The sequence below is a fragment of the Hemitrygon akajei genome, chromosome 4 (genome assembly GCF_048418815.1).
Source record: "Hemitrygon akajei chromosome 4, sHemAka1.3, whole genome shotgun sequence".
Taxonomy (NCBI): domain Eukaryota; kingdom Metazoa; phylum Chordata; class Chondrichthyes; order Myliobatiformes; family Dasyatidae; genus Hemitrygon; species Hemitrygon akajei.
The window spans coordinates 29,459,182-29,476,398 of NC_133127.1; the positions used below are offsets into that span (position 1 = coordinate 29,459,182).

Genomic DNA, 17,217 nt, shown 5'->3' on the forward strand with positions numbered 1-17,217 from the left:
TACGTGTGTCTACCCCAAGAAAGACTACAATGACTGTGAAGCCTTGTGCAGGCAGTTGTTTGCGCATGCATGTACGCGAGCATGTGTGTGCGTACGTATGTGTGTACATGCGTAGGCATGTATGTGCGCCTGCATGTACGTGCCGATTTTTTTTTTTTCTCTTCAAATCGATTTTTGGCTCGCTGTCTTCCTGATTTTGATGAGTGAAACTACACTGTACCTACAATATTTCTACTTTATATAGGGTGCGTATTTATCATATCATTCCTGCTTTTACTATATGTTAGTGTTATTTTAGGTTTCACGAGTGAATCTGCAGATGCCGGAAATAAATAAAAACACAAAATGCTGGCAGAACTCAGCAGGCCAGACAGGATCTATGGGAGGAGGTAGTGACGACGTTTCGGGCTGAAACCCTTCATCAGGAGTGAAGTAACATGGGATGGTCGAGGGGGGATGAGAAGTGGGGGGAGAGATCACTTCTTAATTTGCTGTGCTCCAATGAAAGAAAGTCCTAACCTGCTTGCCCTCTCTCTATAACTGACAACATCCTTGTACGTCTCCTCTGGATTCTTTACTGTTCAATGGCATCCTTCCTAGATCACGGGATCTAAAATTGAACGCAGTATTCCATATGCTGCCTCACCAATGACTTGTACAACTGCAACACAATATCTCAACATCTATACTGAATGCCCTGACTGAAAAAGAAAACTGCCTTCACCATCCTCTTGATGAAGGGTCTCGGCTTAAAACGTCGACTGTTTATTCTCATCCACAGATGCTGCCTGACCTGTTGAGCTCCTCCGCCAGATTGTGTGTATTGTTCTAGACTACCGGCCTTTGCAGTACTATTGCATCTAAGTTCACGATCCTCTTTTTCTGCCATGCTGTTTTCAGGGAACATTGTGTTTGCACTCCTTGTCCTGATGAAGGGTCTCACCCTGAAGTGTCGACTGTTTATTCCCTTCCATAGATGCTGCCCGACCTGTTAAATTTTCCAGCATTTTGTATGTGTTACTTGTAGTTTGCACTCCTAGCTCCCTCTGTTCTACGACAATCCTCGGGGCACTATTATTCACTGTGAATTTCATACCCCCATTTGCCTTTCCCAACATTCCAGATTTTGAGCTTTGGTACAGTAAGGAGAAAACAACACACTTTTCTATGTCTCATAAGGTTTTTTTGTTTGCTTTGCAGCTGTGCTCACTTGAGATCTCGCCAGAGTATTGGTAACCGCAGCGCACATAACTGGTGCTGACGTGAAAAATGAGAAAAGCTAGATTCATCTTCAGAGGACCTTTAAAGTAAGATGTGTATATTTAGCATCCTATGTGTCATTTTGAGTTCAGCGTTTTAAAAAAAAAAGAATGTTTATGAATTATTGCCTATGTTTAAGTACGGATTGGTGCTCATGAATTTGTTTTCACAGTGCATGATTGTGAAATAATTTGAATGGCATCATTTTACTTGGAGATATCGTTCAGTTCTAGTCACCTCATTAAAGGAAGGATGTGGACACTTTAGAGGGAGTGAAGAGGAGACCCAGGTGGTTGCTGCCTGGACTGGAGAGGAGCAACATCTCCTTGTGAGGAAAGGTTAAGTGAGTTGGGGCTTTTTTTCTTTGGAGTGAAGGAGGAGGAAAGGGTGACTGGATAGAGGTGTATTAGAATGGACAATTGATTCCTTTTTCCCCAGGATGGACAAGACTCTGTACAATGAGAGAGCATGGTTGTCAGGTGATTGGAGGAAAGTATAGGGAGTTGGGTCAGTTTTTTTTACACACAATGTGGTAGATATGTGGTTTGGTGGTAGAGGCAGATGCATTAGAGACATTTCCATGCTGTAATTGTTATATGGTTATATTTCAGAGACTCTGAGATATGTGTATATATATATATGAAAGAAAAATGGAGGGCTATGCAGGGAAGGAAGTAGGTTAAAAGGTTAGAACCATAGAACATTACAACACAGTACAGGCCCTTCATCCCTCCATGTTGTGCCGACCCATATAATCCTTAAAAAAAAAAGTACTAAACCCACACTACCCCATAACCCTCCATTTTTCTTTCATCCATGTGCCTGTCCAAGAGGCTCTTAAATACCCCTAATGTTTTAGCCTCCACCACCATCATTGGCAAGTCATTCCAGGCACTCAAAACCCTCTGTGTAGAGAAAAAAAAAAGAACTTACCCCTGATGTCTCCCCTAAACTTCCCTCCCTTAATTTTGTACATATGTAATTTGATGATACATTTACTTTCAACTTTGAATGTTGGAACGGTCTTTATTCTAAATCTACTCTGGGCAAATAACCAACGTCATCATAACCAGACCAAATTCCAGGATTCTACTGAGTGGAGTTTTCCTTTCAATAATATACCTGCTTCAAAAACAAGTGAAGATAACTAGAGAGAATGTCAGCAGTTATGGGATGGAATCTGGACCCATCCCACTGTCTCCTGGTACATCAGTGATTGTACAGGACAGGTGAACATTGTGCTGGTGTAAGAGACATAGGACAGAGAACAGGCCCTTCAGCCTACAATGCTGTCACAACATCGTGCACCAAAACACTGTGCTGTATTGTTCTGAGTTGGAATCTTCAAATGAGTTAGGACAGTCGGATAAATTATTTCCAGGATGTGCTGTGTACTTAGAGCAATGAGTTATTGGTAAAACATATAACTGAGCATGGCGATGCATATATGAGAATCAACATCTAGTTTGTGTATATAACCTGTTATCTGATAAGATCTTAAGCTTCTGAATAAAAAGAACATGAGCAATGGGAGCTGGAATAGGTCATCTGGTCTATTGGGTCTGCTCTACCATTCACTGAGATTATTACTGGTCTGGTACCTTAGTGTTTGTAGTGTTCTAGCACAGGTGTAAAAACTCTGAACTAAACACCGAGTATAAACTGGTCAATGAGGCGCGATCCCAGTAAGATTAACCGTTTACTATTCACTCTTCCACATTAACGTATGGTGAAAACTGTTGATAAAACAATACAAAATATATACAGTATTTGTTTCCTCCTTGGCATCACATTTCCATCATAAATACTTGCAAAAATAAAACTACAACAAATTATATTACATTAAAGTACAACATACAGTCAGAATCTACCTACGCCATCAACTGCTTTAAATACACTTCAACACAAACTATCCGCAACTCTTTAAATAACAAAGAACATAAACTTTATCAACCGTCATTACTTTTAACAGAATCAGCGTTAACATTTTTACTTCAACATATCGATTATCTTATTAACTTACGGCGTTGTTTCTATGATGTTTCTAATGTGTAGAAAGAAAACTTTTCTCGCGCTGATCCTGCACACACAAGCCCCTTCCTTCCTGTTTCTCCAAACTGGTATTTTCCCACAGGACGCAGCGAAACCGGGTGTGACGTCATCGCATGCCACGATATATCACAGACAACGAATTTACTTTCAACAACCTTAACTTTAACTAGAAAATGATTACAAACGAATTACTAAAGCGAAAATATAATAAACTAAATGAATGCCTTAAGGGCAACACAGTGCTATTTTCTATTATTATCCCCAAATTCCTTGATCCCTTTAACATAAATTTCTCCTTATCTCAGACTTGACTTTTAATTCTGAAATTGTCCTCTCGTCCTAGATTTTTGCTGGGGGGATCGTCTTCTATGTATCTTGCCTGATAAGCCCCTTAAGAATTTTGTATGTTTCAATTTGATCTCCTTTCTTCTAAACCATGGGATCCTAATCGTTTACTTTTATGCCATTGACTCCCACCATTAACTGAGGGGTCTGTTGACTCTAGGTTGGTAGGCCCTGTTCTAAGCTGAAGAATCCTGCCCCAGACTACTCGATGTCTCCTCACACTGCAAAGCTGCCATCTGTGGAGCCAGTCTTCTGAATCTTATCTGACATACTTCAATGGCAAGAACGTTTTTTCTTGGGTAAGGAAACCAAAATTCTTTACCAAACTCCCAAGTGTGGTATCACCAATGACCTATACTATTACAATAAGAGTTCCTCTGTCCTATATTCAAATCCTCTCATATTAAAGGTGAACATACTATAAAATTAAAGCTGCCTGACCCATTGAGTTCCTCCAGCATCTGCAGTGTCTTGTGTCTCTAACATACTGTTTGTCCTCTATTATTTACTGCAATTGGGTGTGTCTTTCAGTGACTTGTGTACAAACACATTTAAATCTTTTTGGGCATCAACACTTGCCAGTATCTCAGTATTTAACACACTGTAGTTTTATGTCAACCAGAATGGATAACTTCAGTTTTTGTAGTTCATCTGCAATGTACATGCCCACTCACTCCTTTGAATCTGTTGTAAATGTGTGACTCCTTATCTTAGAACAGTAGTTCCTAGTTCTGGATTCTCCTCAAAGCATCATATCATGACTCTTCAAGCCCACTTCTGATCTTCTAAACTCTTGGGGATAGAATCCTAGTATCTTGCGACTCAATTTAGCCTGGTACTTTCTGAACATGAGAAGATATTTAAGAAGAAAGAGCAGGAGTAAACTATTTGACCCTTTAAAAGTTCAAAGTAAATTTATTATCAAAGTACAACTTTGTCACCCGATACAACCCTGAGTTTTGGGTTCTTGTGGGCATACAGTAAATGCAAAAACCATAATAGAATCAATGAAAGACCACACCCAACAGGGTGGACAAACGATCAACGTGCTAAAGATGACAAACTATGCAAATACAAAAGAAAAAAGAAATAACAATAAATAAGCAATGAATGTCAAAACATGAGATAAAGAGTTCGCGAACATGAGTCCATAGGTTGTAGAAATGAAGTTGAATGAAATTATTCCCACCGGTTCAAGAGCCTGATGGTTGAGGGGCGATAACTGTTCCTGAGCCAGGTGGTGTGATGCTCCTGTACCTTCCTGATGGTAGCATTGAGAAGAGCGTGACAATGGTGGTGGGGGTCCCTGATGATGGATGCTGCTGTCCTGTGACAGCACTCTGTAGATGCGTTCAATGGTGGGGAGGGCTTTACTCATGATGGACTTGGCAGTGTCCACTCCTTTTTGTAGGATTTTACATTCAAAGGTATTAGTGTTTCCATGCCAGGCTGTGATGCAACCAGTCAAGATGCTGTCCACCACACATCTATTGAAGTTTGTCAGTTTTAGATGACATACTGAATCTTTGCAAACTCCCAAGGAAGTAGAGGTGCTGTAGTGTATTCTTCATAATTGCAGTTGTGTGCAGGGCCCAGGACAGGTCCTCTGAAATGATAGCACTGAGGAATTTAAGTTGCTGAGCCTGTACACCTCTTGATCCCACAATGATGATTGGCTCTTGGCCCTCCAGTTTCCTTCTCCTCTTATCAGTAATCAGTTCCTTAGTTTTGCTGTCATTGGGTGAGCAGTTGTTGTTGTTGTGGCACCAACTCAGCCAGATTCTTCAATCTCCCTCCTTTGTAATGCTTCGTCACCACCTTTGATTTGGCCAGTGACAGTGTGGTCTTCAGGAAACTTAAATATGGCATTGGAGCTGTGCTTAGCCACACGGTCATAAGGGTAAAGACAGACAGACAGACATACTTTATTGATCCCGAGGGAAATTGGGTTTCGTTACAGCCGCAGCACCAAGAATAGTGAAGAAATATAGCAATATAAAACCATAGATAATTAAATAATAATAAGTTAATCATGCCAAGTGGAAAAATAAGTCTAGGACCAGCCTATTGGCTCAGGGTGCCTGACACTCTGAGGGAGGAGTTGTAAAGTTTGATGGCCACAGGTAGGAATGACTTCCTATGATGCTCAGTGTTACATCTTGGTGGAATGAGTCTCTGGCTGAATGTACTCCTGTGTCTAACCAGTACATTATGGGAGTGGATAGGAGTCGTTGTCCAAGATGGCATGCAACTTGGACAGCATCCTCTTTTCAGACACCACCGTCAGAGAGTCCAGTTCCACCCCCACAACATCACTGGCCTTACGAATGAGTTTGTTGATTCTGTTGGTGTCTGCTACCCTCAGCCTGCTGCCCCAGCACACAACAGCAAAGATGATAGCACTGGCCACCACAGACTCGTAGAACATCTTCAGCATCGTCCGGCAGATGTTAAAAGACCTCAGTCTTCTCAGGAAATAGAGACGGCTCTGACCCTTCTTGTAGACAGCCTCAGTGTTCTTTGACCAATCCAGTTTATTGTCCATTCGTATCCCCAGGTATTTGTAATCCTCCACCATGTCCACACTGACCCCTTGGATGGAAACAGGGGTCACTGGTGCCTTAGCCCTCCTCAGGTCCACCACCAGCTCCTTAGTCTTTTTCACGTTAAGCTGCAGAAAACGAGTAGAGCGGATGGCTAAGCACACAGCCTGTGGTGGTGATATTGAAGATTGTGAAGGAGATATTGCTGCCAATCAGATCTGACTGGGGTCTGCAAGTGAGGAAATCAAGGACCAGTTGCACAGAGGTATTGAGGCCAAAGTCTTGAAGCTTATTGATTAGTTTTGATCCTTCAAGGCAGTTTCACCATTTATCAGTATTATGGCTGAACACTTTCATGGCCATTTTCCTGCACTCTTCCTGTATGCCTTGATTCCCTTAATATGCAGCAATCTATTGATCTGTACTTTGAACTCTTGAGTGCTTCTGCAGCCCACTAGAGTAGAGAACACGGCTCCATGACCTGGGTGAAGGTGTGTCTCAGTACCATTCCTAAGTGACTTTGTCTTATTTGGAGACTGAGCCCCTCAACTATTCTTCCACAACATTGCACATCATGCCCCATCAGGTTTTAGGAACTTTTAATGTGATCTTGTATTCTTTTCAATTTTTCGGCATGTTGGGTCAGAGGTTAGTACTGCTGCCACATAGTTACAAGCACACAGGTGCAATCTTGGCTTTGTATGCTGCATTTGTGGAGTTTACAGAATCTTCCTTTGACTCCTTTCACATCGGTTTGCAAATTAATTGATTATTGCAAATTACCCCCTGTGTAGATGCATCAGATAAATATTAGAGTTCCAGGAGTAGGTGTACAAGAGTCGCAGATCAAGAGAGGGACTGGTGGAATTGCTCCATGGGGAGACAGCATAGGCCTGAGGGGCCAAATGGTCTTGTCATGTTTTAATAAATAAGCTGCTGTTTTCATTGCATTAACAAGCTTCATTCAATAAGGACACCAATAATATGCATCATATTCGAGTTGTGGCCACAGCAATGCCTTGTATTACTGAAACAAAACCGCTTTACTTTGCTATTCTTCACACCAATCAATAAATAATCACTGCTTAGGTTTCTTAATTCCTCGTTTCTGTACAACTGTCTTCTGTGAATCCTGTTCTGGTTACTTGCCCTCTTCTAATAAGATAATGGTGCGTTCGATCGTAGCAATTTCTAAGGGATCAACCAGAGATGTTATTCTCCTTTTTAAACATTTTTATGATCACAAGACCATGCTGGACATTAGAACTTAAAAGTACTGCAGGTCTACCTCATCAGTGTTGGCAGAGAAACGGATGGAGCTGCACTTGGTGCAGATCATGCTGCTGCCCGCGTCAGAGAGGCATCTGAAGAGTCGCTATGTAAAGGTGGCATGCAGTCTAACAGCCAGTGATCATCACAGTCACTTTCCTTTTGATCGCAGGACTCTGTTGGACATTAATGTGGAATGTTACAAGTCCAATTCGCTGATTTTATTGGCGGACTGCGGGGAGCTGCGTGGTCATAGTGAAGACTAGGCCTCAAGTCATGGTGTTGCCTGTTTACAGCTGCCCAGAAGAGAGGCATGGGAGTCGGTGCTCTGCACTGGAGGCAGTGCTTCCCCCCAGAGTTCGTTTAGCAGTATACACCTGTATTGTGTTTAACAGCAGTGCTGCAACATTCATTGACTCGGTCCTGGACTTCTGTGTGCTGTATTTTACTGATATCATATGTGTTGTGTGTGAATGTTGATACTGTGTTTTACACCTTGGCCGTGAAGTAATGCTGTTTCATTTGAATTCATGCATGGTTGAATGACAATTAAACTTCAACTTGGTTCTGCAGTGCCTCCCCATTTTGATGAACTTATTTGAAAATCAGATTTTCCTCCCAAAATGGACAATTTCATCTTTCATGTTAAATGCTTCATTTGCCTAATCATTATTCACTTTCTTTAACTTGAACCTAAATCTCCAAATTGGATTTGGTTTACTATAGTCACATGAACTGAGGTACAGTGAAAAGTTCGTACACATTAAAATATTATATAGTACATTGAGATCGTACAATGCAAAACAATAACAACGCGGAATAAAGTGCAACAGCTACAGAAGACGTGCACTGCTGGTAGAGAAAACTTAACGAGGCTCTATCTCATGATTTTGAAGTCTTTCCAGCTAAATGTTAGAACTTTGTAGTTGATTAGGTGACATTGATGTATGTATTTACTTGTCCAGACAAGCCTTCCTCAGTCTGCAAATATATATTGTTATGAGTGATGAGCAGACCTGATGGTCAATGGGGTGCAGAGTTAACCATTCCCAACCCCCCCCCCCCCCACCCCAGAGAACTACGAACTATTGCTGCTGTTATGCTGCTCATGAGAGAGAGAGAGATAAAGCCCAGGCAAGAACATTTGCTACAGATAAGAGGGGGAGAGAGACTGTTGATTTACTGTATTATGACTCTTCCTGGATTATTTACCTTCCACTACAAGGACTTTACTTTGCTCGTTAACATTCCTCAGGAGATAGCAGGAGTGGCCTGATTTGATGGACACGGTCATTCAGGAGTGATGGATAGCTGAGACCCCGTGAGTGGGGATAAAAGACAGGTCTGGAGAGACACCCTCCAGACACACCAGTGGACACTGATTGAGTGTTGGGAACCCACAGAAAGGTGGGGGCTTCGGAGACCGAACCAGGAGATCGGTCAGTAAAGCTCAGTGTTACAGCAGGGCCGATGGGGACTTGTGTGTGTGTCCACTCATGCCAGAGTGACGAGTCCACCACAGAAGAACGGTCTAGCTGAAGAACAGAGGGGTCAGAACTGAATGACCACAACGATACGACGGATTAAGAAAGCAACGGAAGGTTTGGCTGCTGTAGCTATTACCCCTCTCTCTCTCTCTCTCTCTCTCTCTCTCTCTCTGTCTCTGTCTCTGTCTCTGTCTCTGTCTCTGTCTCTGTCTCTGTCTCTGTCTCTGTCTCTGTCTCTGTCTCTGTCTCTGTCTCTCTGTCTCTCCAACGATTTCAATACAACAACCATAACCACCTCAGCATTTATGAACTGAACTCTATACTTTCCTATTACAATTCATTTACCCCTAGACATCGATAGAGCTTGTTTATTATTGATTAATATTATTCCTACACTTTTAGGTTTATTACTGCTAACTTGTTTTATATGTATATTTGCATTTTTGATATTGTATTGTGTAGTTTACTAATAAACACCTTTAGTTTGGTACCACCAGACTCCAACGGATTCTTCTTTCTGTGCTGGTCAGACACCCAGTTACGGGGTACGTAACAATATCTGATCAGATCTGTTTGTTGATTGAATATAACCAATAATTTAGGTGTTATTGTAATTTTTTTTTCAGGTGGGATCTTAGTTTAATATCTCATCCAAAAGAATCAGAATCAGGTTTATTATCACCGGCATGTGACGTGAAATTTGCTAACTTAGCAGCAACAGTTCAATGCAATAAGTCATCTAGCAGAGAAAAAAATAATAAGTAAACAAATCAATTACGTATTTTGAATAGATTTAAAAAACGTGAAAAAACAGAAATATTGAATATTTTTAATTTAAAAAGTGAGTTAGTGCCCAAAGATTCAATGTCCATTTAGGAATCAGATGGCAGAGGGGAAGAAGCTGTTCCTGAAACACTGAGTGTATGCCTTCAGGCTTCTGTACCTCCTTCCTGATGGTAACAGTGAGAAAAGGGCATGCCCTGGGTGCTGGAGGTCCTTAATAATGGATGCTGGGGCAATAATGGATGCTGGATAGGGGGAAAGATACATGGAACTCAATTTCCGAATCAGAGATCAATGCTCTTATCCTGTTGTGTAGGATACTCAAATGCTGGAGGATAAATCTGGCAGCACCCATTCTCAACCTTTGCTTTGTGTTTCTCTGCTATGCAGCAATCCCTTGATACAGCAGACCACTGATTCAAATAACCTTTAACCCTTTAGACTCTGGTGTTGCCACTGAGCTAAGGCTGCTTCTACTTTGATGGGCCAGATTTGTTTGTATGAGAGGATGTTTTCATTGGTTTACCTTCATAGCCGATGTACGAGAAGTTCTTGTCGGCAATATAGTTATATTATTTGAATGGCTTTTTTCATAGGAGTGCATAGAAGTTAATAAAATAGATGAAACATTAGATAAAGATTAGCTTAAATTGAAACATACAGTGAAATACGTCATTTTGCATCAATGACCAATGCATTTTGTACTGGGACAGCTCACATCTGGCTGGTCACAAGAAGAATGTACTTGTAGACAGACAGTGACAGGAATTGGACACCGATCAGTGATCGCTGACACTGTAGAGAGATTGAAACAACCACTAAACGACCGTGCTGCTCCTTAACCTTTGCCATGTATTGTGACTTAATTCTTTAAATAATCCTTCTATAGCATGTATTTTCTAACATGGATATACATTTAATAGGTTGTGATTTATCTTAGGTTGACAGCGTTAATTGTGTTTTGTTTGATTGGCCTTCGGACTCTGATTAAATTTCTCGACCGAGATTATGAGAAAACTGACATATGGGACCTGCACATGGTGAAAGGTGGAAAAAATAAGGTGAGCTTTTGTTCATATATTTTTTAGGAACTTACTGACAAATGTTTGATGATCATGTGTATCTTTCAAAGTATTCAGTTTAAAATTATCCCCCCCAAAAAAAGCAAATTGCCAGAAAACAGTTGAACCCTTGGGCCATTTTAAATAAATCTTGCCCGGTGGCTGTGTGCTGTTAAAACATGTTATTGCAATAGAGATGAACAATGCAAGAGTCTAAGCCCTGTGATGGTTATATGCAAAACGTATGCAAAACTGCCATTGGACAATAGACAATAGGTGCAGGAGTAGGCCATCCGGCCCTTCGAGTCCTTCAGTTCCATCACTGCTGCTGTCTTTCTACATTTAAATTTTTGCTTATCCCTTACTAAAGTGGAAAATAAGATCTTAAATATTACAAACTTAATGATTTGGATGTAGTGTGCAAAGCCAGCATTTATTGCCCAGCCTTAATGAACTTTGAGAACATGGTGGTGAGCTCCATTTTGAACCACTACAGTAATTCTGGTGTAGATGTTCCCACAATATTATTGGGTAAAGAGCTCCAAGATTCATAGCCAACAATAAATCTGTGAGGAGAAAATGTTACAGGGGGAAGGAACATGAGCTGACACAAACTCAGTGGGTTGAATGGTCACTTTTGATGTAAGGAAGTATGATTTAGAAAGCTGTGTGACTTGAAAGAGAGTGCTAGTGGTGCAGTTTCCATATAGCAGATAGCTTTTTTAGTTGATGGTTTAGAGTTTGGGATGTGGTTTCAAGTAGCTTGGGTGAGTAACTGCAGTTCATTTCGTACAAGGAGTGTTCTGCTTGACAGGATATCTGTCAAGTGGACTATGTTGTTGAATTTCTGAGCATTGCACATGCTTTATTTACTTTAAAAGAGTATTCCATCACTGTCTTGCTTTGAACCTTGTTGGTGGTGGGGAAATCTTTTGGGGTGGTAGAAATTGAGACACAAGAAAGGATACTCAGTGCTTGACCTGTTTTTGTTGCTACAGTTTTGTGGGCAGATCATTTAAACTTCTGGTCAGTGCTGACTGCGCGAATACTGATGATATAGTGATGGGGAAAACATTGAATGCCAAAGTGGAGATCAGAATCCGTCTTGTTGGAGATGCCTTTTATAGTATTTGCTAATTAGCAATCATTGTCTGAAATATTGTTGGTCATTCTGTATGCAGTTATGGGCTATTTCCATTCCTGTGGAGTTGTAAATGGAATAGTGCAGTTAGTATTAAGTCCCCACTTCTGACATTATGGTAGACAGCAAGTTACCGAAGCAGCTAAAATGTGGGATGGCATTCTCTTGGTTCTGTTGTAAGTTTTTCTGCAAATTTTAAAAATAATGTTTTATTCCCTTCTATAGAAGTTGTGTGAAATTAAATAAGATTGTTTGCACCCCTTTGTTATATATGATCCTGGGCTGAGTTTCAGACAGTATAATCAATGCCTTTTGTAACATTACCAAATTCTGTGTCTCCTTCAGCTATGTGCTATCAATCCTCATTCAGCAATTAAAGATTAGCTTTATTTGTCACACAAACATTAGAACATACAGTGAAATGTGTTGTTTAGGTCAACAGCCAGCATAGTCCAAGGATGTGCTTGAGGCAGGCAGCAAGTGTCCCCATCCTTCTGGCACCAACACAGCGTGTCCACAACTTACTGACGCATACTACTTTGGAATGGGGGAGGAAACAAGAGCACCCGGAGGAAACCCACATGGTTACAGGGAGAACATATAGACGGCAGTGGGAATTGACACCCAATTTCTGGTGTTGTAAAGCTTTTACTGTCCACGGTAGCACTTGCTACCTTCGGTCTGGTCTCTTCAATTGCGCTTGCAGCCATCTTCTGTTACGCTACCTCTAAAGTTAAGGTAATCTAAAATTCCACTGTCCTGTTTACAGAATGGGTACAGGCCCTTTGTCCCATTTGCCCCTCAAACTTGCTGAGTTTGCTTCTGCTCAAGAAGTGTTTTCATTTTAAATTTCTCAGCCTGTTTTTTTTTTAAACCCATCATGCCTCACTTCTCGGTGAATATGATATAAATAGAAGTGAATTTGAGAGGTAAGGAAGGGAGTGAAATCAGGATAGATTTTTTTTTAACTTTTATTGTTTTGCCAATGACAGAACAAATAGGATAAAAAAGCAGACAGACTGGGTCATCATAGGTGAAGTAAAATCCGTATCTTATAATAGGAAAAAGTGAATAGCAAAATGGATTACTTTGCTGTATCAAAGTTAACCAAACTCGTGTCCATAATTGTCCTTCAGGGGACCTTAAGATCCATAACTTTAAAGACCATTCTGCAGGTTCCCTCAAGAAGAAATAAATCAAAGTTCTTCAAACCAAATGAATGTACAGTGAAGTCATTTCAAGCTCAAAGTGTCCAATTTTCACAGTATCTTTCAAATTTTTAGTAGCACGTCTCAGAGAGAAAGTCAATCGTTCCATAACATAAATTTCTTGAACTATTTCTATCCATTCCAGGACTGTAAGAGACTCTTTACTTAGCTATTTCCTGGTAATCACTTTCTTACTGGCTGCTAGTAGTATTGTAACAAATACCTTTCATGTTTTTGAGCCCATTTGGTACATTACCCAAATAAATAACATTAGTCAAAATTAATCTCTGGGCTGATTATTGACCTCATCTGTTACCACATCAAACCAATAAGGCAAAATCATTGGGCACTCCCAGAAAATTTGAAAATGATCAGCCAACACATTATCACATATTCTCCAGCATTGACCTCGTTCAGGTCTGTTACTTTGTAACTACTTTATTTTTGGCATTATGAAAAATCTTAAGGTATTCTTCCAGGTGAATTCCCTCCACAGACCTGAGCTTGAAGTAGTCGAATGTGTTCTGCATATGTTTAACCAATTATCTTCTGTCAATTTTATGTTGGCTGCTTTCTTGCATTTTGATTTAACATACATTGTGGAGAGACCCCTATTTCTTCTTCTGTTATCTCCTGAGTCATTAGTTTATTTTGCTCAGTTCCTACCAATGGTAAAACGAAGGACGTTAAGAAAATAGATATATCTGCTAACTGCAGCTTTGGGCTGAGCGTATAACTTTGTGTAGTATGTTTTGAAAGATTTTTGAATGTCTTCCAATCCATGAAGCATCTTATTAGTCTGGGCATCTTTCACCCTATGTATAGATCTCTCAGCCTGTTGTTTACGTGTTCTCCATGCAAGTAATTTAATACATTTGGAACCATTCTCATATAAAAAAAAATTTTGCTTAACAAACTTAACTCTCTTCTCAACTTCACTTTCATAGATATTATTTAGAATTTGTTTTGTATCCAAAATTTGATTCAAGATATCACTGTCATTATATAACTCCATATGCTTATTCTCCAAAAATTGTAATTTTTCAATCAGATCCTTGATTTGTTTCTCTTTTCCCTTTTCCTTCTGAGCTGACCACTTTGAGTTTACCCCAAATAACAGCTTTTGCAGCATCCCACAGAGTGCTAGGGACACCATTCCATTATTATTAAATATCATATAATCTTCAAACTCTTTCTTTAGGTATTTTAAACTTAGGGAATCATTCAAAAGACTGGTATTGAGTCTCCACAAGGTATCTGGGTTTGTTATCTAAATGTAATGTTAAGTAAACCCCTGCGTAGTCAGGTGCCTCTTACCCCTATATTGCATTTTCTAATCCTGTCTCTCTCGGAATTAAACATTAAAAAAAATGTATTCTCAAGTACAGAGTGGGCGTGAGAAAAAAAGGTGAACTGTTTATCAATTGGATGTAACACTCTCTATATCTACCGTGCCTATTTCTTTGAGCAGTTTCTTGACATGTAAAGTTTCCGGGTTTATCTTTTTTGTTCTATTGGAGGAGTCCAGGGAAGGATGTAATTAAATATTTCAGTCCCCTCCACATTTTACCACACCAGATGTTTCCATAGCTATCATATTAAAAGCCACCTTAATCAGCTGTTTATCATTTCCTGGTGGTCTGTAAACATTCAGTAGAGTAACTTTATGATCAATAAAACCCTTCACCAGTAAACAACGCCCTTCTTTGTGTGAGGAAAATCAGAAATTTACTTTATTTGAGATTAATATTTCAACTCCCCTTGTATTTCCCCTCTCAAAAGAAGAGTAATAACAATTTTTAAGTTCTATTTTGCATAACTTCTCATGTTCAATCTTTGGAAGGTGAGTTTCTTACCAAAAAATCATACCTTGCTTTTCTCTCTTCATTTTAGCTATAGCCTTACTCCTTTTGATTGGGTTCTGTAACCCATTCGCATTAAAGGTGATTACTCTGTATTCTTGATATGGCATTCCACACCAGTAAAAAAGGGTTTATATAAATAGTTAGCTATCCCTAAATGACCTAAATAAATGAACTTCTGTCTGTACAACAAGCTAACAGTTAACATATAAACAACACATAACATCTTTGACTTCCATCTTTGAAGTTTAAACTAAACTTCTAAGTCGGGGGAAGCCCTTAAACCCGAAGGGGCCCCTCCTAGTGCAGATTGATGCCTCTGAATAATTGAAATCAGTACAGTGCACAAAAAACCCCAAAATCAAACATCAGCTCCCAGGTTTGCGGTCAGTTATAGTAATAAGAGCTTTCAGAGGAAAAATCGTTTATGTTCTATTTTTAAGTTCTTAATACAAAGTCAATTATAGTTTGGTGTTAGGGTATATGTGACCTTATTGACCTAGCTGAAGGATATTTTCTCACTATACTTTTGAGAGCTCTCATGCAGCATCTTTGATGTGGCAAAATTCCTTTAGCTTGTCCTAGATGCGTTTCAGATGAGTTTCTTGTTCCTGACAGGATTTTGTACCAGCTGTATCCCAGGAAAGCCGCCTCAGTTTCACTGTGGCCGTGCCTTCCACGGGGGCCACGATTCCAGGACAGTTTGGGAAAAATCCCCTGTTCTTCAGGTCTTCCGTCGCCTCTGATGCGTTACTGTAGATGACTTGTCCAGTGCCAAAAAGCACTCGAAGTTTAGCTGGGTAAAGAGTCTGGAATCAGAGTCCCTTTTCTTTAAGCTTTTTTCTGATGGTGGAGTAAGCCTTTCTTTTCATAACTATTTTGGTTGGGTAGTCTTGATCAAAAAATGCTCTTTTCCTGTCGTAGTAGATCTCTCGTTTTTTTTCCCCAAGCTGAGCGAAGCACCAATTCTTTGATTTTATACTCCTGAAAGTAGATGACCACAGACCTTGGGTTGGAACCTTGTGGTGGTTTGGATCCAAAAGATCGATGGCAGCGTTGTATGCTGAGGGCGACATTGGGAAGGGACAACTCTGTTTTAATAAATCTTTCCAGAAATTCCTGTATGTTGTCTCCTTCCACCCCCTCGGAAATTCCATGGATATGCATGTTATTCCTGTGTGAACGAGCCTCCAGGTTTGTTAGTCGAGCTTGAATGATCTCTTGAAGTTCCAGTGCGTGGGAAAGAACCTCCCCGGCCTTCCCTTCCTCCACTTCTGTCACCCTTCGCTCCATATCCTTAACTCTGCCCTTTATTTCTTTTAAGTCACCAACAATAGCATTCAACTTCTGGTTAATTTCTTCTCTGAAATCCACCAGTTCCTCCTTTAGTAAGCCCAAGGTATCACCCAGTTCTTTTTTCATGTCCAAATGAAGCGCCTGTATTTCGGCCATGATGTTGGCATGAACAGCCTCCATATCCTCGTGTTCAGCTTGGTTGCTAGCGCCGTCGTCAGTGTCCTCACAGTCAGTCGGTATTTTATCACTTGTCTTCGGGTTTTGTTGCGATTTTCCACTTGTTTCTCCCTTTCACACTACAAGACCCACTTTTCTATTTAAATAACCGTTTCTTATTTATGCTGCAGGCTGTAACTGCACCATACCACCAGGACAGATGGTTTTAATTAAAAGCATTTGCAGGGATAGCAAAAAGAAAACGTTTGGTATATCTTGGTGATGAGATTGGTTTGAAGGATGGTGGAAGTTATAGCAACATGTTAAAGGTAGAATAAGATGAGTATGCACGTTGAGGAGGTATACGAGAGGTTCAAGAGAAATCAAGATGAGATTTGGTGATGAGTGCCACATTGCATCACGTTATATTGTGGGGAAATTTTATTCAGTTGGTGTCATCTGCAAACTGAGTTTGAATCATATGGAATGGAAACAGGCCCTTTATCCCACGGAGTTTACACTGACCATCAAATAGACATTCAAATCAGTCCCTTTCTTTTTCTCCCTGCCCTCCCTTTCACTCCCCCATGAATCTACCGACACATCAGGATAAACTTGCAGTGCTCAATTAACCTACCTGTCTTTGGTATTTGGGTGGGAACTGGAGTAGTGGATGCAGTAAGAATGTAGAAATTCCACACAGGCTGCACTGGAGAGCAGGATTGAACCTCGGTTATTGGAGCTGTGGGGCAGC

At 40.4% G+C, this 17,217-nt stretch overlaps 1 protein-coding gene across 3 annotated transcripts in view; it reads left to right on the forward strand.

The window, feature by feature from the left end:
• Positions 1-17,217, forward strand: part of LOC140726191 (lactosylceramide alpha-2,3-sialyltransferase-like) — a 102,517-nt gene that overhangs the window by 16,438 nt on the left and 68,862 nt on the right. For 2 of the 3 annotated variants that reach the window (XM_073042222.1, XM_073042220.1), the window contains exons 2-3: positions 1,201-1,307; positions 10,680-10,800. In XM_073042222.1, coding sequence (XP_072898323.1) covers positions 1,270-1,307; positions 10,680-10,800 — 159 coding nt within the window. In that variant the 5' untranslated portion in view covers positions 1,201-1,269. Of the gene's footprint in view, positions 1-1,200; positions 1,308-3,817; positions 3,957-10,679; positions 10,801-17,217 lie in introns of all 3 variants that reach the window. The other variant, XM_073042221.1, reaches the window with a different exon arrangement.